This window comes from Pygoscelis adeliae, unplaced genomic scaffold, assembly GCF_000699105.1.
Source record: "Pygoscelis adeliae isolate BGI_AS28 unplaced genomic scaffold, ASM69910v1 Scaffold27, whole genome shotgun sequence".
Lineage (NCBI taxonomy): Eukaryota > Metazoa > Chordata > Aves > Sphenisciformes > Spheniscidae > Pygoscelis > Pygoscelis adeliae.
In genome coordinates, this window is record NW_008825410.1 from 4,901,203 (window position 1) to 4,921,707 (window position 20,505).

Consider the following 20,505-nt stretch of genomic DNA (forward strand, 5'->3'; position numbering starts at 1 on the left):
GCTTCCTAGAGAGGTGGTCAATGCCCCAAGCCTGTCAGTGTTTAAGAGGCATTTGGACAATGCCCTTAACAATATGCTTTAACTTTTGGTCAGCCCTGAATTGGTCAGGCAGTTGGACTAGATGATCGTTGTAGGTCCCTTTCAACTGAAATAGTCTATTCTATTCTATTCTATTCTATTCTATTCTATTCTATTCTAGTACTGAGTTGGCAAAGTTGGTTCTGTAAAGCCCTCCTTTACCTTCAGCCCTGGAAATGGCAAACATAATTTTGGTTGACAGTGGCATCTCCTTGAACTACTTAATTTGTGAAAATATTAATTTTTCATATGAAAACCAATAAATTTCTAGTCCTTTGATACCGAAAAAAAAAATTAGAAGGCAGACAAAAACAACCAACACACACAATTTATAATTCATTATTTTTAAGGAAATACCATGCTATTTGATTAATGCTGTACTTTCAAAATCTTATTCTTAACCTACTTTATTTTCAGCCTTAGTTAGGAAATAATTGTTTCTGGTAGTATTTTATTGCTTTTAGGAACATTATTTGTGGGCCTGATGTTTATAACAGCTGGCTTTCATAACATTAACATTGGGTGTCAGATTTTATAGTTGGCACAATTTGAGGTAGGAATAAATAAAGCATATTAGGTGCTTTATTATAAATTGTACCTTAGAATCAAATACCTCTGATAGCAGATACATCATGTGGAGAAGCAGTATTGGGCACAATAGTACAGGTCAGGACTAGCCAGTATAAGCTGCTTTAAATTGTGCACCTTCCAAACATAGGTGTGCCTCATCTTACTTCATAATAATTACAACATAAAAGTACTGTGAAAGAAGCCTTAGCAACAGTTTCCACTTTTGCCACCATATGGAAGTGGTAGCTGAAGGGCCCGGGACCAGCCTTCACTGTGGAGCCCGCGTCTTCCCACGGAAGCTGCTGCAGTCAGAAGGGTTGATTTAGGGTTCCCCAGGAAAGCAGGAATCAGAAGTGAGTAAGAAGACTGCAGACCTATTTGGGAAAGGAGCAGTGCTCACTGACTGGCTAGGTCAACAGGCAGGCTTTTCTCTTAACACCACAGATTTTTCAGTTTCCTAGAAATGATGAAGAGAAATGTAGAAGAATGAAGAACAAAGTAGTCCAGCTTATGTGTCTCAGGTTAAGCATCAGAACCCATTTTGGCACTCAGGTTCCTTAGTTTTGGTCACTGCTTTTGAGTATTTTTATTTTTTATTTACTGTTACCGATATTTTTGGTAGAGTAATGCTAAAAAAAAAAAAAAAGCAGCCAATATTCCTAGTACTACAAATGCAGTTACAAAATATACTGGTGTTTTTAGGTTGCTGATAACATCTGGTCCCCAGGAGCACAACATAGCAGATAATATAAAATCATCATATGTAACCACAGTGTGTTGTTCATGCACTGCTATGGCTTCCAGCTTGTAGAAATTATAGCTGCCCTACTAACTAAATGCAGTGTTTTATTCAAATCAGGTGATGGTCTTCTACATTAACATTTTCAGACCGCTACAAAACTGTCTAGCAGAGGTGTGAGCGCTATACTTTTGACTATAGTTCTTACAAAAGGCTGGCTTTTCTTGGTTATACTTTATGCAGGCTTTTTCTTCAGTGAGGTTGTGGGCCTCCTTGTATTAAAACTGCTACAACTTCTATACTGCCATGGGCATGTTAACCTGTGCTTCTTAAATTGCTGGGCTTGATGTGGCACACCTTCCTTATATTGCTGCCAAATGCTGTGTGTCATGCCCAACACATGATGCTTCTGCCTCCCTTTTGGGATGCTGTGTGCTTCAGTCCCTGCCTTTCTTCTGGGGTGTGGGCTCCTCCCCTTAAGCCTAGAAAAGACTTAAAGCAGGCGGCTGTGCCACCTGGATGCACATCCCCTCCTCTCCTGCAAGGCTGGCTTTGCTCCCAAATCTGCTGATACATACAAATTCTGATTCCTGCTTCTTGCTGTGCAGCGCTGAGAGGTGGATTCTACCCTCGAGCTGTCATTTCCTGGCACCGGTGGTCTTCCCAACTGTTCAGGTATTGGCATCTAAAGTAAGCTGCATGGTGATGGAATAAACCTGTATGAGTAGAAAGTGTGAGAGTCTCAGTGACTGGTAACGTATCTTTAAATAGTTTAAGGACTTTGACTAAATGCGCTTCTTTATCATGCTTGAAATTTTTGTATCACCTTTGGAATCAGTTTGAGAAGAGATTTTTCTTTTCTTGCTTGACTGTTAAGTTAAAACACCGGCTTCAGAAATGTTTGAGTTTTTGTGCCTTTTTGTGGAAGAAGTGACTGTGTAAATGGGACTAATGGCACTGATGCTAAATGAACCTACCAGAAGAATTACGTCTTCTGCAGCACTGGTTCCACTATCCTTCAGCTATTTTTAAGCTCACATCATCTGCCCATTGATTTTTGATAGAAGTTTGTTTGGCTTGCTGTTCTTACAGTTTCTTTTAACTGATTCTTAACAAATGTTGACAAAATTTCTAGTTTAAACATACGTGAAAATCAAGAAAATTTTAGCCACAACAACATTTGGGTAGATTTTCTTCCATCTTGCTTGCATTACGTTGTTTTAAAACAGGTATGAATTGCTGCCTGTTCTGATCCGGTTGCATTTCTTAAGCTTTTTGTGCAGGTGGAAAAGACTGCATCTAGGCATATAGGTGTATTTTATGATGAATCAGCCCTTGCATATACTGAGCTATATTCACACCGAGAAATAATACCTGTAACGAGTTTCAGCATTTTGGAAATGGAATTTTGCTGCTTGTTATCTCCTAATTACTACTTTTTCAGTCTTTTTAACAAGAACATGTGACTTTATTCTAATGGTTGCAGAAAACATTTTTTTTTAAATTCTGTATCACTATTGCTTCTAATTAGTTTATCTTTACCGGGTATTTCTGTTGCACACTGTGTTCCCAGGTTCTTTTGACAGAACACAGCCTGATACGCTGTAAGTCGTAGGATGTCACTTTAGTGCTTATGTCCACAAATGTAATCAGCAAAAATAAAGGACAAGAAAATTGGGAAAGGAGAATAAAAATGGTTGAGAATTGCTTTTTTCTTCGGACAGTAAAGACAGTATCTGACGCTAGAGACGATGCAGTTGGCATCTTTGACGCTATTTTTCCTTCTCAGCAAAAAGGAAGGAGTAGTTATAAATCTTGCTTCAGCTGTTACTTCTGTCACTCAGTAAACAAAAATACTAAAGTTGCTGTGATAAAGCTGAATGTGGCTCTGGTTACTCCACCATCTCAAAAAGGATATAACAAAATTAGAAAAAGTCCAGAAATGGGCAGCGATGACGGTTATGAGTATGGAAGCACTGCCATATGAGGGATACCTAAGCAAACCAGGCCTTTTCATTCAAGAAAAAGAGCTGGCTGAGGGAAGAGAGAATGTGAGAGAAGATCTCAGAAATGCTCAGCGGCAAATCCCGAGAGATGCGCCATTCACTTTCTTTACCATACTACCCTGTGGCCATCAAATGAAGTTGTAGGAGTTGGATTAAAATCAAAAAAGGAGATAATTCTTTATGCAACAGATAGTAGAGCTGTGCAACTCATTGCAAGAGGATGTTGTAGATGCTAACTGTTCATAGGAATTTAAGAGGAGACAGGATAAATACATGAAAGAGAAATTCATAGATGTTTCCTGTATATAAAGAAACTGCGTCCCTAGACATCCACTATAGTAGAGAGAATATTGAAGTAGGTGGTCCTTATGTTTTCTAGGTCTTTAGATGGACCTTATATTTTTGTGTATGTTCTAAAAGTCTGAGTTTTTAAATAGTCATCCTGAAATCCCATGTCAATTTATTTTGCTGCTTGTTACGTTCTTTGTGGTCAGTGACTCAAATAGGAGAAAGTATTAACCAAGGGTGTTGCCCAGTACTATTCCATCACCATTTATAAAAGCAGAACTGGTTTCCACTGTTGCGTGATGATTATCTCGTATCTAACAGGTTGTTGTAGCACAAGCAGTTCTGATGACAGAAAATATTGCAGCCCATTGTTTCAAATTAGACTTAATTCACTCTAATTTTCCTATACCTGAAGAATCTTGTTCTAGAATGATGTGTTGTTTTCATGGGGTCTTTTTTAGGAATGGAGAAGCTGGTTGCTTGTCTATACCAAAGGCCAAATGCTCTCTGTAGGCTGATTTGTTTTCCGTGGGCTGGAGGTGGAACTTCTCAGCTTGCTCAATGGGGCAAACTCTTCAGCAGCTCAATTGAAGGTTAGTCATTTGTGTAGTTAAAGCAGAAGTTAAGCAAGTTTGAAATACACGGTAGCCAGATTTTTGAATGGAATACAGTGTTCTTGAAAGCACTGCAATCTTTTTCCAATGGGTGTTATCCAGAAAGGAATTCCATTAGGAATTAGCATTCCATTAGGGTGCCGAGTTTACTAAGTTTCTGTGCCACCTTGGATCAAATTATATTTGACTAGGTTAAAAAGTTATAGCCTCAGAGCTAAATTTCACAAGATTATAGTATGCTTGACTGCTTCAGAAACTATTGGTATGATTCAGAAACAGCAATACACTGGCATATTGTTAGTATGTTAAAAAAAAGGCATCAGCAAGGTTAACAGTGAAGATATGAGAACTATTTTTAATGTTGAGAGACTGCACAGAATGAATTTCTGTTACCCAGCGTGTTTGCATGGTTTTGCGCTCCTTGTATCAAAACTGAAGTTTAAACTATGGATTTATAACAGTGAAATGACATTTAGTTACAGTGCGAAGTAATTCTCATTGCTATCAGGCTATATCAGCACAAAAAAGATCCGTTGCTGAACTATTTGAAGAGGAACCAAGGCCGTTTTCCAGACTTTGCACAAAGAAAAAAAAAATTTAGCATATATAGAGAACGTTGCCATTGCAATTGTACCAGTCCTCTAAATGCTTGTATGCTTTCTGTAAACAGTTGCACAAATCCCATCAAATTTTCCTTGAAATAAAAAAAAAAAAGAAAAAAAAGCTTTTGTCCACTGGAACTACTTCCAGCAAAGTTACTAAGGAGATGGCCTAGGAGCAACTGCAGACACAGATGAATAAAATCAGGGTGCAGCATGCTCTTTCAGAGATGTTTTGTGCAGAAAGGAAGTATAGAAGATGCAAGCATTTCTGTACTGCTATCTATGGTATTAGGTAGTGGTTTATTCTAACCTCTTCTAAAATACTTTGTGTCTGACCCATTACTTCCATATGAGTTTGGCAGTGTGCGTGATGTCAAGGAGATTTTAGAAAATCAACATTTTTTTCTGATCTATTCATTCCTTACTTTCTCTAAACAGTGAGAGGAACATCCCCAATTTTGAAAGGAATATAATAAAAGCATGTAATATGCCCTTCCATATAAATATAAATTGCCATCAATTTATACTACGATTCCACATTTTACTTTGTGCAGTGCTGAAGAGCCTGCAAAGAAGAAAACAGGGACCGTGCAATTCTAATATAGTTTAACTTTCTAATGCTGCCCTTGAAAGGATATATTTTACACAACCCTCAAACTTAGTATTATTGAAATTAATGAATTTGTGGTTGTTATAAATACAAACTGTAATAAAGTTGCTTTGAAACCTCAGCTGAGATCAGGACCTTGTGGATTTACGATCCAAGGCATTTATCAATCAGATCAATTGGAGAGGCAACATTTGTGAGTAAAGGAAGGGATGGAAATGTAATCTCTCACAGGCTTAAAAGACGGTAATAACAATAGCAAATACACTGCATCAACTGTAAGAAGGATTAATTTAAATAATCTATATATTCTGCAGAATAGATTAAAAGAATTTAATTAAAATTATTTTATTGTTTCTATTTGAAATAACTATAATTCTTTTCCCTCCCTTCCTCCACCTCTTCTGCAGTGTCCTCTGTAAGGCTTCCTGGAAGAGAATCTCGTCTTAAGGAGCCTTTTGCAAAAGACATGACAACCGTAGTTAATGAAATTACAAGTGTTTTGTTAAAAGAATTGCAAGAAAAACCATTTGCATTTTTTGGTCACAGGTAAAAATACATACATTTTTAGATACCCTGGTGAAGGAGCTTTCTCTTTGAACTCTAGGAGTAGATAGTTACTTGCCTGTATTTGCAAAAACTTTAGGAAAATACACTTCTGCAAAGGTCTTTTGTCCTAAAACATGCTGTTGATCTCAAAGACTCTGGTTATTTGTTTATTACTGCAGGCACAATGTCTTCTAAAAATGGCAGTGTTGTGTTTCATTTTTATTTTTTTTTACACTGATAAATTATAATTGTGTTTAGTGTTAATATTTGTGTTAGTGCTTGCTCTGTATGAATGCAGAGGGTAAACCATTCATAAAACACATAGATTTTGAAGATCACTTAGTCTCAAGTATTCAAAATAACTGTTCTTACTGCAAATTAAGGAGACTGCTAAAAGAAAGAGAGATTAGAAAAAGGTCTGATTTGTAAAACTGGACTGTATAGGAATACATTTCACGTCAATTAGCTAATATCACTATAATTCACATGTCATATATAGTTTCAGTAACTGTTCAAGATAGCCAGTTAGCACTGAAATTCAAATTATGTTTAAATTTCCCTGGTTTTACATATGTTTTTGCTTACTTCGCTTTAATTTCTCTTTTTGCTGCAGTTTTGGATCTTACATTAGTTTTGCAGTTGCTCTACACTTGAAAGAAAAGTATGGACTAGAGCCGATCCATCTTTTTGTATCAGGGGCACATGCCCCACACGTAAGTTACAGAATCATTAATAGTACGAAACAAAACAGTGTATTAGCTACGAAGAGTAAAAATAACATTTTACAGTATGGTATGCAGAGTGACTTTAATACAAAACAAGCATTGCTTCTGAATGCATGCAGAAAAATGTTCTGTTTTCTTGGAGGAAATTAATTCTGAGGCGGACGGAGAATTTCACGTTACAGAATATTCACTGCTACTAACCTTAGCCTAGGGACAACAGTCTCCTGAGGCTAATGCTACCTTTTTTGAATACTGTATTATTTACTATGGCCTTTGGCTTAATATTTAAAAGTAATCAAAACAAAATATGAAGTGCCACTCCCTACTCTGTAACATGTGAAATAACTGCCTTAATCCAGTTTTTCATAAACCTCCTGCACCACCCCTCAGTAACTAGTGACAGGACGAGAGGAAATGGCCTCAAGTTGCACCAAGGGAGGTTTAGATTGGACACGAGGAAAAATTTCTTTACTGAAAGAGTGGTTAAACATTGGAACAGGCTGCCCAGGGAAGTGGTTGAGTCACCATCCCTGGAAGTATTTAAAAGACGTGTAGATGCGGCGCTTAGGGACATGGTTTAGTGGGCATGGTGGTGTTGGGTTGACGGTTGGACTCGATGATCTTAGAGGTCTTTTCCAACCTTAATGATTCTATGATTTGTCCATTTATTTCTTTCCCTCCTCATTCTTTGTTGGCTTTTTAATCTGTCCTCAGTTCCTTCTGAGGTTCTGGTGGTTCTGCTAGTCTTTCTCAGGAAAACAACAGTGAAGTGGCTTTTTCCCAGTCTTCCTGTCCTCAGTCAGCATTTGCTATTTCCATTCTTCTGTTTCTGGGGCTTCTCAGCCATCCTGAGTACGAGCTAGTACTTCATAGAAGCAATTATTATTCCTGCAAATTTCCATAATCGGTTGGTCTCTCCAGTCCTACATTAGTTGGATTTGTGTCCACTGCTAGGCTTTTCGTTCTCTTAAATATTTTATTAGTTGGATTTCAGTAGTGAGAGTCAAACTTTGAACAAAATTAAATTAATGGTTATTTGTCTGCGGAAGTTTCAGACCTTGAGGGTACTTGGCTCACTCATAATCTGTATTTTCAGCAAACACAGTCTACTAACCCTTTCCAAGAAGTATTCTCTGTGGATGTTAAACTAATCAGCCATTGTATTTTGGAGACAGAGAATCATTGTACTTTTTTACTATAACAATTCTTAATGAAAATATTATTTAAAGAATATTATCTACAACACCTGATCTGTTTTGTCTGGTGCTGACAGTCTGAAGCATTTCTTCCAATCAAAAGCATACCCATATATGATACAGAAGATGAAGACATTCTTACATATATACAAATTTTAGGAGGAACTCCTTCTGAGCTTCTGCAAAATGAAGACATTAAGAAACATCTGATACTTACTTTCAGAGAAGACCTTAGAGTTCTTCAGACATTTTCGTAAGTTTTACAATTTTGTATTACATTTATATTTGTATTTTACAGTTTTACTTCTGTCTGATCATTTCAGGTTTTCTTTTTTCTTTCTCTGTAATTTGTTCTCGTTTCTGTTATAAAAATAATATGAAACAGTAAACATAGTTTTCTCCTTTGTGTGCTTTTCCATTTATATTCTAGTATTTAAGCCCTAGGTGAAAACACTGCTTACTGTAGCAACCACTACTGCTATTACAGTAGTGAACGTGTCACGGTAGAATTACAGTTCTACTTAGGATCCAAAGTTAGTAGCCACTTAAAGGAATGTTCTCACATCTTTTATTGTGTTCTGAGGCTAATAAGCTCAACTGATCATGCTTCAGGATCACTGCATTCAGCCTCCTGATCCAAGGCCCCCTAGCCCAACCAGAAGCAAAGAATCCCTGTGTTCTAGGCATCTAGGGAGCGATCGGCTCCTCCTGTCCTAACTGATGTCCCCGCTGGACGTTACACAACAGCTCACGTAACTGAGCGGTTAAGGTTTCTTACCCTGGCAAAGACAAGGACACTCTTAGATGTGGGACCCATTTTGGCCACAGGAACCTGACGCTGATAAGGCCCTGAAACATTAGAACTCGAATATAAGCAGATGACATAATTGTTCGTTGTAGATGAGAATTTTAATTGCAGGTTGAAGCTCTTTTTTTCCTAACTATTGGGTCATTCTTTCTTTAAACTTTTAGACCTAATTGTAGTAGGGTAAGGAGCTAAGAATCTTACAGATACAGTAATTCCTTCTCCTGATGTTCTGCACAATCTAATTCCTGAAGTTTGTTACGTTTTGGAGGAGAAAGAAAAAGCTATTTTGTACATGGAAGCAAACCCCAAATATAGGTTATCTTACGGAAAGTTTTATTACTACTTTTTATGTTCACAGTTTTGAGAAGGCAGAAAGGAATATCCCCTTCTCTTGTGATATTACCTGTTTTGATGGCTCTGAAGATAAACCACATGATTTAGAAGGTACTTCGTTTAAATGGTTTTCCTCTTATGCTTAAGCGTTTTCCTGTTGTATCAAATCAGTTAATGAGTTTTCTAGAGTCTTTTATCTCCTTAAATGAAACAAATCAACAAAGCAGTCTCAATGTTTGAACCAAAACAGTTGATATGGGCTTTTAAATAATTATTAAATAATAACTTTGAAATAGTTATGTAAAATGACCACAATAGTTGACATTTCTCTGACACTTTAAATATCTTTTTCAGCCTGGCATGATCTAACAAGTGGAGATATTTCCTTTTACAAGCTTCCTGGAGGTCACTTTTATCTGCTGGAACCCTCCAATGAAATTTTCTTGACAAAACACATAACAAGATGTATAGAAAATGCTGGTCTATGAGTATTTCCTTCCATTTTAATGGCAGAAGGTGTAACATTAGTCTACAACACTTCATAAGTCATCATTCTTTCTGTACAATTGCATGCAGTTATGCCTAAGAGTTGTTCTGTTCCTCCAGATCTTCACTGTAATCCTTTAAAAGGGGAGTTTTTCTGATTTTTTGAAAATAAACATTGGCTTTGGGTCTTAAAAAAGTTTTCATCTTTTCCCTCTTCTCATCTCCCATGTGCACAAACCCTTCACTTCATTCCACAACCCTGTTTGCAAAAAATGACAGTTGTATTATTTTACTTTTAGAGCTTCCATTTGTCTGTTCCTGTAAAAACGCTAAATATAATTTAATACCCACAAAAATCCACAATTCTTACGGAAATCTTAATTTATTAGGTTCAAATTTATTTAGAATAAGATACAATCTAAAAATAGAGTATGTATGTAAATACCCTTTACAGTCAAACAGCTTATGTTTAAAACATTTTACTGTCAGACTACACAATAAGGAGTTAGTATTGCATTTTTCTCAACAGAGTTAGTTCATTAGCTACTGAAGAGTTAATTATTAGTGGGAATTATTTTGAGTTTTCTAGATCCCATATTTTTCTACCATTGCTTTTGCTTTAGAGATATAGGCATTCATGGCATCCTCCTTTGATAAACCTGAAAAGAAAGTAGGAGTCATTATCTTTCCTCAGTTGTCATCCTATACGCATGACTACATGATGTAAATTTAATTGGTGTAACACCTTTTTTCAGGTTCCATGCCTCCCATTTGGCTTTGCCTTTCAAATCTAGCATTCCTGGACATTCTGCCAAAATAAATGCATACCTTTAATTATCATGCAGATTTACATAACATTTGCTTGATTTCATCAAGATATGGGAGTAAATGTGAGGCATATATAAGAATAGGAATACCAATATTAATATCTCCAACAGTAGCCTGTTTGTAGAATCCATATAGTTCCTTTAGTTCTTCATCAGTTGGTCTTGTTTTTAGTTTTTTTACATCTTCTGCAGCACCATCAAAATCAGCCTGATGAAAGAAAAGAAAGTGTTAGTTTTCCTCTCAAGGGGTGTGCTTAAAACATTAAGTATAGCACGCACAGTAGTATCATTAGATACTCTCAGTTACTCACTTGGCTTTAGTGGTAAGTCTAGGCATTTTCCCATGAAAGAAGCTTAATAAAACCGTAAGTTATTAGAAAGGGAACTAAGCCTACTTAGCTGATAGGGTCAGCACCGCTAAAATAAGTATATTTCTTTTTTCCAACAGTTTTACATCTAAACGCTTGGAACCATTACAGACTGTCTAATGTCAGAATATCTACAGATATATTCATGCAAGCAGCCTATACAATGAAAGTAGTGTATATGTCTTTCACAGTCACACTGGGGGTATGAAGGCTTTCGTTGAACTTTACACCCCAGCAGTAATCTCTGAATCCTTTTGGCCCTGACTGCATGGTGTCGACTCGAGCGGCAGAGCTCGAATACCCTCTGAGGGGTACTGCCCACTTCCCCCTTCATTTCCACTTCTCTGCTGACAGTGCAGTAGGTGACCAACAGTTGGCACAGATGTACCTCACAGAGATAAGCAGTGCCGCTGCCAGGACCACCTTCAACACCCAACTCTCAAACACAGCGGAGCACGAGAGTGAAGTATAAACTTACTCCTTTCATCATCATGCACCCCACATTCACATCAACCCAAGGCTATAGCTGTTATTCTCCCTATATACTAGGTCTCAGGCTGGACTTTAGCATAGGGTTTGGAATCCTGTTTCATGCCCAGCACATTTCAGAGAGAGCTAGATTTTGTACAGCGACCACAGACCTGCCAGGTCACTGCACTACTATAATGCAAAAAAGGTACAGGCACTTTAATACGCTATATGCTGGTTTCAATAATTATTTTAGCTTTTGAGTTGGATCTGCATTTGCAGAAGCGCAGTATATCCTGCAAGATGTGCTATTACACATACATTTAATATGTACAAAACCAGCCTACAACTCTGTGCTAAAATCAGAGATATATTCAACAATGGTTTCAGCATCAGTGCTGTGGCTCTGTTTAAATAACTGAGACCCTGGCATTACCTCAACAGTCTGTACTGTGCTTCTTTAGACCACTTTTTCCTTTCTCTAGTTACAGGAAAGATGATTTTTTTTAAAACCAAGAAAACCTAATGCAGATTTGTCTCCTTAATTGATGCCTTTCTCCTTGGCAAGCAACTGTGCTGGGTGAACTGGGTGATAGAAATAAGCAAGAACGCATGAGAGCTGGGTTCACTATTGCGTTCTGTATTTAAACAGAGAGAAAGTACAAGAGAAAGGTTATTTCTGTACTGAAATACTAACTAGTATACTGGCCAGTTTGAATACAAAGAAGGAAAAATGAAAAAGAATTTAATTAGAGACTGATGCTCAAGTAGCTTCCTTCAAAGAAAGGCCCCTTCATGGAATCACGAAACTACACATTCATTGATGTAAGGACACATCAGCTGGTGACTGCGTTACGACGGCAGTAGCAGGTGAAAGAGGGTAAGGACAGGTAGCTGAGTGCACTGCAGCGTTCCTGCACAGAAACCTGGCCACTCTCCCACCAAATGAGTCACCTCTGCCTCCTGAGATGGAATTCACTTTTTTTTTTTTTTGGCCTGGAAATTGAGTTTGGCCAGTGAATAAAGTTCCCAGATACAAACTTCTGAGGAATTTCTCATTTTTTGCAAAATTTTGAATTGCTATTTGAAACCCATAAAGAGAAAGCACAAGACTTCTAAGAACAAAAGTGCTCAGCACAGGAGGATGTACATCTGTAACACCAGAGTTGAAACAAGGTGCAGCAGACGGACAGGTGTATTTAAAAGGGATGTTTTAAAAAAAAAATCATGATGTATGATTAAAAGGGTGTTCTAGCAAATGAATGCTCCCTGCAAAACAGCAATTAAAAATAAATCTTGAATTTTCTTTAAACTGCAGTTATAAATTCACAAAACGTGAGAAGGGTTCACGATGATAATCCACATCTCTAGTTAGACCAGCTTACAGCACCCTTAAAATGCAATGGGAGGAAAGCTCTTTAGACAAAAATCCTGCAGCAATGCAGATGCTTGTTAACAAATAATCTTCCAACTCAGCAAGAACCTCAGTGCTTGCATAACTGACAAACAGAAGTTTCCAGGAGGTTCCCACCAAGGCCTCCCAGAACCAAATGCCCAGTAGTGGATGCAGGAGTACAGAAAACAGCTAGGGTGTTAAAACAGTCTTTATTAGTTTTAAGTTTAAGAAATGCTGCTGTTATGTGGAGATATTTTGAATATAATGATCCATCATTCTTTACTCAGTACAATACTGAGAATTAACCAGATTCCAAGTGCCATTTGTCCGCTTAAAGCTCTGAAACTTGGTCATTCGATAAAGTATACAATTTGGCAGAGTTACTGCATTAAATTCTAAATCAAGTAACTTCCATATTATATTCTTAAATCTAAAACTTTATAGACTGGAAACATGTAACTATGCTTACCCAATTTGTTCCTGTTTTAATAAAAATAATTCTCAATATTAATAAAATGCAACTGTACCATAGAATCATGGTACAGATGAAGTTTTAAGTCCAACTTTTTGTGTCTGATTTCTTTTAAGACCAACTAAACACTGGATTTTTTTTTTAAACCAGCCCAATATTTGGGAGTGCTGCAAGACAAATACAGGATTTTTCTAGAATTAAAAACCAAAACGTACAAAATATGTTACATACGTAATTTAGATAAAACAAAAATCACGTGCTCCAGACTACATATAAAAGCTGAATCAATAATGTTGAAATGACATTACAGCATCTTTTCTCAGCATTTTTTTTGTCTCCACATACTCTATTGTTTACTTAAAAAAAAAAAAAAATCCGCATTCTAGCAGGAATTAAACTGATCATGAGAACTACTTTAATTGAAGTAACTGGATTTAGTCAGCTTGGATCAGAATTAAAAATGGATTATATAGACAACAAAAGCTCTTTTGCTTTTTTGTTCTGGATAAAGAAAATGTAAATATTTTCTTATGCAAAGTTTAATGTCAGAAATATGAAACCTGATTATTTGTTTTCCTGAAAGGCTAGAAAACTGGAGTACAAGCTTTCTCACCTCAGTTGAAAGAGTAAATTGTTAAACGTTTCATAAAGTGTCTTCTGTCCCAATTCATCAAAGAGTTTAAGTAACATTTGAGGGGCTTGTTTGGCTCTGTTTTAAACACAAACTAAAATCTTCACTCTGAATTGCAGCTAAACTGAGTAAAAAAAAAAAAAAAAAAAGTGGTCTACATGATAATAAATCCTTGAACTTTCAGGCAGAAGTTGCAGTAATACACAATTACTGCACAAATTACATACATGCTATGTGAGCAGAACCTGTTCTTTGCATTGAAGTAAAATTCAGCTTTTCTGAGAGCTGCAAGCTGTCAGAGTCAATACCACCTTTCTCCTGTTTGCAGAATCGAGTGCTCTTGGCTATGTCTCCCAAATACGTTAATGATACAGAGAGTAATAGTTGCCTGATGTTCCCCTTAGAAGCCTGACAAAGTACAAATTCCACAGGTGGTACCCTACAAATAGTCACACTGGTATAAGTAAATAAATCTTGGAAAGTCTATGGAGGGTCCCATTTAAAAAGTAGCCCTATTAGCAGCTTAATGATTTAAATTGAATAATAATAAAAGCAAACGTTTCCCCAAAACCACTTCAAGCATCATTAAAGCATCTAGTTGTTACCAACTAACTAAGTCTAAGGATTTCCTCTGTTCTTTCTGTAACTGTACCTTACCTCTGATCACCTTTTGCTTATTAATGGGAGGGACCCCTACCACAGGAAAGAAACTCGGGGAGAGAAAACGACACTTAATAGCAAACGCTTTTCAGGACTGCATGAATGTTAGGAGGTATACAATATTGTGCATGGAGTCCTCAACCTTCACAATATGCAATGACCGTTTTGTAAAGTTATGCTAGTATTGAGAGGCCTTTTCTAACCTGTATAGGGTGGCATTTTGTAGTCTGAAAGCAAGGGTGTATCTCTTCACTGCCATAAAACGAGCATTTTGAAATTATCTTAAAGTAATAAGCTCCTTGGAGCAGGAGTTGTATCTTCTGACAGGTCTGAACAACAAATATTGCTGGCAATTTAGCTATTTAATGTTTTAAATTAGCCATAGTGACATTAATATTGATGTAGATTCAGTACTTATAAATAAGAACTTCAGATATGTATATTCACGAATGGATGGTTTTGCTGTCTTACTGGTGGTGAAATATCTCAATGTATAGGTCAGGAGACACAGTTTTAGCATTTGCCACAAAGTGCAAGTCAATTAATTTTTGTTCTTCTAAAACCCCTTTAAATTGCGGATGTTAAAAGGAAATAGTTAAATATAGAAACATTTTATGAACGTAATTATACAAGAATGAAAATCTTTATATTTCAGGTCAAATCAGTAAATTATAAGCCTTCAGAAATCTTCTATCAGCTGGCCAAGTTTTCATGATGCACACAGCAGTACGACCTGATCCCTAAGGAATTCTTGCTGCAAAATCTTTGTAATCATGGCTGGACTGCCACGGTTGCAATAGCTGTGGCTACAGACAGGTATTTCAGATAATTTAATTTCTTCTTTAAATACCGAATCTGCTGAACAGCAATTAAGTAAAGAACAGTACAAAGAAACTGCCCCTAATTACTCTGTAAGCTTTGGCATTAGAATTTCATTGGACTTTATGAAGTTTACAGTACAAGTTGTAATAGTGTTTCCCTTAGGATCAGTTGTTAGACTAATGTTAAAACTGTATATTCTCTACATCTACTTGTTCTTGATGCCACAGAAGAAAAATCAGTACAAACAAGAAAACCCTAATCTCAAATTTGATTAGAGAAGTCGATTCTTTCTCAAGAAATGATAGCTTTGATAGCTTCTAGCTTAGGTGCAAACAAAAACATTTTGAATCATGCATCATTCAATCCTTGGCTTAACTTAGACGTTCAGAAGAGAAGTACCTTTGGCCATAAAAGAAAAAAAATAGTGCTTTAGTTATTAATCACCGTCCAGAGCTCATGTGTGCTTCTTGTAAGCAATGTAATAAAGTCCTCCCTGTGAGGAATTCCTAATATTTGTAATATTAATATTTGCTTTCATGAAAGCCTTACAATCTTTATTTTTATTCTTATGTGGTATTTTCTCTTGTTCTCCTTCTGTAGGGTAACTGTACCTGAATTTCCTACAACCACCTGAAATGCTTCAGCAAATTCAGATGTTAAACTGATTTTTAATTTTTCACCAAAAATTGCCGAGGGCCATAGAAAGTAAGGAAATATCACTATCCTTCCTTTCAGAAGCAAAACCAGAAAGGTGAACACACACGTTTGAGGCTAGCAAGTCACCAACACCACAGGGAGAGAATTCAGGGCTTTGGGGCAGGAGTGCACTGCCCTGTGCCTTAGACATTGCATGGGCACCGTCAGCCTGGGAGCACGGGGGTGGACGGACACGTCGCTAAACAGGAGTCTGAACTCACAGCACTTATGAGACTGTTTGTATGACTTTTTATCTCACTATATACCTTGACAGATAGGTAGCTTACCCCTCCATGAGAATAGGCCTGTTCCACTTTGTGCTTACCTCAGGGCAGGAGCAAGGACATGGGCACTTACTGCGGAGGAACTCACATGCTCTGAATTTACATCCCGGCTTACCCCAGAGTCACTGCAGACACGCCACGCGGCTGCGCAGCGTTTCAGACACCGCAGCATTAGGATACGAAGGAGTTTTGTACTCGGGTATCAAAACTGTAGTCTAATTATGCAAAAACACATGTCCACATATGCACTAACAACAGTATTTTTAATAGATGTATAGCATTTATTATGGAGAAGCGCTCAACGAAGGGAAACAAAATCAGCGACGCAACTAACTTATCACTGAATTAAAAACAACGTCCCAAAGAAACTGGAACCGTATATCTTTGACACTCCTAAAAGCAAAGCATTTACACTCACACTGTTGGTACAGATGTATAAAAGGGATGTACGTTTACTTACGAAAATAAATGTGATGGCCCACCACTCTTAAGATTTCTTTTATAGGTAATATTTTATTAAAATAAATATTTCATTCTTAATCCAAACACCAGTGATATTCCTGACTATACCTATCACTGACTCCTACATCACAGACATCTTGTAATATTATCCATACTCGTACAAACAAAAGCAGCATTCATGCTCTGTTAACAGTAAGATTAAGAAGTGGTATCAACAATAAAAGATAACTGAGTTGCCACAATTGATTAAAGTTTAAATAAGTTCTATCTTCATCTTTATACTGTGTCCACTACTGCATGTGAGCCTCTGCCAGCACTGACGTACAAGGACCATTCAAGTCAGTGGAAATCTTCCGCATGCCTTGAATCATTTTTCTGATCTAAACTTCCCAGTAAGAGTGAACTAGAAGCGTTGTTAGACTTGTACAAGACAAAAGATAACTCAAAAAAATAAATTAAGAAAAGAAACCATTAAGTTAATAAGCTTCTTATCTTCATATACTTTTATTCTATTTGGATCTATAGGCAAGTATCACAAGATACTGTTCTAAAAGTATGCAAATGTGTATCTTACACAGCAAGAAATATGCAGAAATGAAATTTAAATACTAAACATTTCTTTCTTCATCTCCCTCTAGCCAATCATTGTGCACAGACTGTTGCTTAGGATTTGCTTGCTTACACAACATGCTTAGGAGCAGCCTATAAAAATATAATTTCCTTTTAATCATGTGTCGATAAAATTCCCTTTAATTCCTCAAATTAAAAGCATAAGTGTATATACAGACATAAACATACACATACACACATGCATTAAAGATAAATGCACAAATCATCAGACTATTATCACATACTCCCTTTTTGCAAAGAAAAAAGCTTGAATGAATTCTTCATTTACGGCAGAATATTTTACCAGTTTGCAAAACTTACAGATCTTTTACAGCCTCCCTGACGAAAACAGTATTTTATTCATTTTCTCCTCATTCCCAGCTTGATTCAATGAATTTTTATGGATATGGATGGTAGCTGTCAACCAAAGCGACAGTGGATAGAAAAACTCTATCATGTCTAATGCAGAATGCATAGGATATCGTTAATATTTCAACGACTGATTTTTACGTGAAAGTACAACTGTATACAGCAATGGAATGGCATATCATACTGCACTCAGCTCTTTCTAATAATTATTTATGGCTCATTGCTTAATCATCAGGCTAATAAATTTATTTTCTAGAGTGAATTCAAGGCAGAATTAAAAAACCCCTATAATCTCAGTGATCACTAATTAAACAAAGGTGGTGTTATGTTTGGGATTTGGCAATTCCGACCCACTGAAGAAATAGGATTCTTCCTCTTAGCTGTAGAATACCACAATGAAACCTCTGTGCCGTTCGACATAATTGCAGCTCAGAAGAAAATTGCTGAGCTACTGGCAATACACTCCCTGCATCTAGGTCAGTGCATTATGTTGCTCGCTCTTTGCAAAACACGCATGCTAAACAAGCTGAGACAGACATTATAATGAGACCGGGATAAAAGGGCTTGCAAATCTTGAAGTGAAAGGGATAATAGAAAGCCTAATGAAGAAAAACAGCCTAATCCACCAGGGCATGGGCAAGACAAGGGAAGTATGCATAGTTTACTACAAAGGTAGGAGGCTAAATGCCAGCAATGAAGATAATTTCCTCAAGAACTATTTAAATCTGTAGTCAGAGAGAAGGTAGAAGGAAGCTCTCTCTAGCCAGAAGGTAGAAAGTAGAAGCTTTCCTACCAAAACACAAGCCCATCAAAATGTACCACTCCAAAGATGCACACACCCTAAAAAAAAATGCACAACTCCCTTAAAAATTATTCATGCTTCCCAAATGCACATACACCACTGCTTCAGTGTTAGAACTTTCCCTCCTCTTTTTATAGCTCCAAGTAACTAGCTAGATCCTAAAAAAATAAATATGTACCTACCTTTCAATGCACAATCCAGTCCTAGCAAACTCAGATACACACGTAAAGAAAAATAATTCATGCATGCTCTAAACAGGTTAAGGCTCCAAAAAATTACGTGACCTATGGATAGTTCAAAATAAGCAGCATGTGTCTCACTCTCCATCTGCGAAAAGTAATGCATTGTTTAACCTCCAAAGGCTTAGGCAAATTTCCTGTTCGGAAAGGTAACCTTGATTTTGCAGTAATAATCCTTACGCTGAAGAAATATCGCTGTCTCCAACACGGCATTGCACAGATGGACAATGCATCCCTCCCTCTCCTCTCCTTGCGTCTCTGTCTCACCAGATGCCGAATTGCTTACCTGGAGAGTCATGATGCTGCGAGGATGCCCAGGGAACGGCCTCACTCCTTCTCCGGCGGGGACGCGGCGCTTCTGCCTCTCAGCTCCTGTGGCGCGAGCGTGGCGGCGGGGGCCGTGCTCCACGGAGGGCGTTGGGCTGGGTACGAGTGACCTCAGCTCGCCTGCCACAGCAAAGCCACGCCGGGGCAGGACACGGGGGCTCGCTCCCACTGCGCCTGTCGGGACCTGCGGGGACAACCGAGCAGCTACGAATGCCGGGGGAGGGACGGTGAGGGCAATAAGCATTAAGCCCACACTAGTTTCTTCAGGAAGCCTGAGCTCGTTTCCATACCCCTGAGGATTAGGCCACCAGCCTGAAAGCAGAGATACAACAAGATTTCCAAGCCATTTGTTTGAAAAAGGAAATTTCTTGAGTGATTTGAACCGCAACCAGCCCAGTTATTGCTATTCCCTCCGCCGCAACCCCTGCCCGTGCCCGTGCCCGTGCCCATGCCCAGCCCTGCCTGGGACCTCGCATCCTCCAGCTGCAACTCTGAAAAACACGCAGGTCATCCCAGGAATACCACACGCGAGCAGTTACACACACAAAATACCTTGAGAATGCTGTTTTTTTCTTTGCTCTACTAAATGCAGGATAAAAAAAAGAATATTAACTGAATTGATAAACTAGCCTACAACTGTAACCATTAAAGGAAAAAAAAAATCCATCCCTGCTTATCTATTATAGCAATTCATAAATTATGTTCACGCCTCTACATATTTATATTCATCACTCTTGAGCATGGTTTAATCACAATACTATATGTTTCAGCATTTTTAAATCCACTAACTTCCATAAAGCCATGTAAAAAGACTGTTTTCCCTCAACTTAAGTCCAGGTTAAATTAAGCCAGGACTTAACAAGAAAACAAACCAAGTAAATTTCAGTAAATAACAGGAGATTAAAAAAAATTCGAAAATAACTCCATCAACTCTCGCCTCCAACACCACGAAGCGAGGATGCTCTGCTCCTTCAGGTACAAGAGGCTGCGCACAACCATGTAGTGCACTAAGGTGAATCAAGAAACTGAATGTGTTTGTAAAGATTTGTTAATGGCTCACGGCGGATTGTGGGACACACTGAACGTAACCAGTTCTTACCTGTCATCTTATTGTTAGTTACAGAATACGGTGTATGCGCACAGTACATCGCGTATTAAACGGCAGCGAGAGACGCCCCTGTTGCTGTAAAGTCCCTGTGAAGCACCTGTTGACTTGGCCATGACTTCATTAGATGACGTACGTACGTACGACAAAGCTACTATCACCTATAAAGCAATTTATGGTAGCACTCCAAATGAGAAAACGCCAGTGCCAAGCCTGCGCTGAGACCCGCCAAGTGCAGGCTCCCAGCACCAGCAGTTTAATGCCGCCTTTAATCAGACGGCAACGCGCTATTTCTCCATGCGGTGCTGACCGCAGCCCAGGGACCGGCAGCGGGCGGCCTCCCGGGCAGCCGCGCCCGCCTCGCACC

The 20,505-nt window shown here is 38.0% G+C and overlaps 2 protein-coding genes across 2 annotated transcripts; one reads left to right on the forward strand and one right to left on the reverse strand.

Moving 5' to 3' along the window:
• The first annotated feature begins 4,144 nt into the window (after positions 1-4,144).
• On the forward strand, positions 4,145-9,826 carry OLAH (oleoyl-ACP hydrolase). The gene is made up of 6 exons (XM_009330540.1): positions 4,145-4,274; positions 5,915-6,053; positions 6,667-6,766; positions 8,052-8,227; positions 9,141-9,226; positions 9,470-9,826. The coding sequence occupies exons 1-6, from the start codon at positions 4,145-4,147 to the stop codon at positions 9,601-9,603; spliced, it is 765 nt and encodes a 254-aa protein (XP_009328815.1). The 3' UTR covers positions 9,604-9,826.
• A 155-nt stretch (positions 9,827-9,981) lies between these two features.
• Positions 9,982-19,143, reverse strand: ACBD7 (acyl-CoA binding domain containing 7). Its single transcript, XM_009330541.1, has 4 exons — positions 18,993-19,143; positions 10,519-10,636; positions 10,347-10,409; positions 9,982-10,260 (listed from the first exon to the last, which is right to left on the reverse strand). Exons 1-4 carry the CDS (start codon positions 19,002-19,004, stop codon positions 10,187-10,189), a joined length of 267 nt encoding a protein of 88 aa, XP_009328816.1. The 5' UTR covers positions 19,005-19,143; the 3' UTR covers positions 9,982-10,186.
• Between the last annotated feature and the right edge of the window lie 1,362 nt (positions 19,144-20,505).

What these genes read in the sequence shown, in the direction of transcription:
- OLAH (XM_009330540.1), top strand. Translation starts at nt 4,145, where the DNA reads ATGGAGAAGCTGGTTGCTTGTCTATACCAAAGGCCAAATGCTCTCTGT. An exon ending in TTTGCATTTTTTGGTCACAG is followed by an intron (nt 6,054 to 6,666) that starts GTAAAAATACAT and finishes TTTTTGCTGCAG; the next exon opens with TTTTGGATCTTACATTAGTT. An exon ending in CAGGGGCACATGCCCCACAC is followed by an intron (nt 6,767 to 8,051) that starts GTAAGTTACAGA and finishes TGGTGCTGACAG; the next exon opens with TCTGAAGCATTTCTTCCAAT.
- ACBD7 (XM_009330541.1), bottom strand. An exon ending in TGTTGGAGATATTAATATTG is followed by an intron (nt 10,410 to 10,518) that starts GTATTCCTATTC and finishes TTATTTTGGCAG; the next exon opens with AATGTCCAGGAATGCTAGAT. An exon ending in GGCATGGAACCTGAAAAAAG is followed by an intron (nt 10,261 to 10,346) that starts GTGTTACACCAA and finishes CTTTCTTTTCAG; the next exon opens with GTTTATCAAAGGAGGATGCC.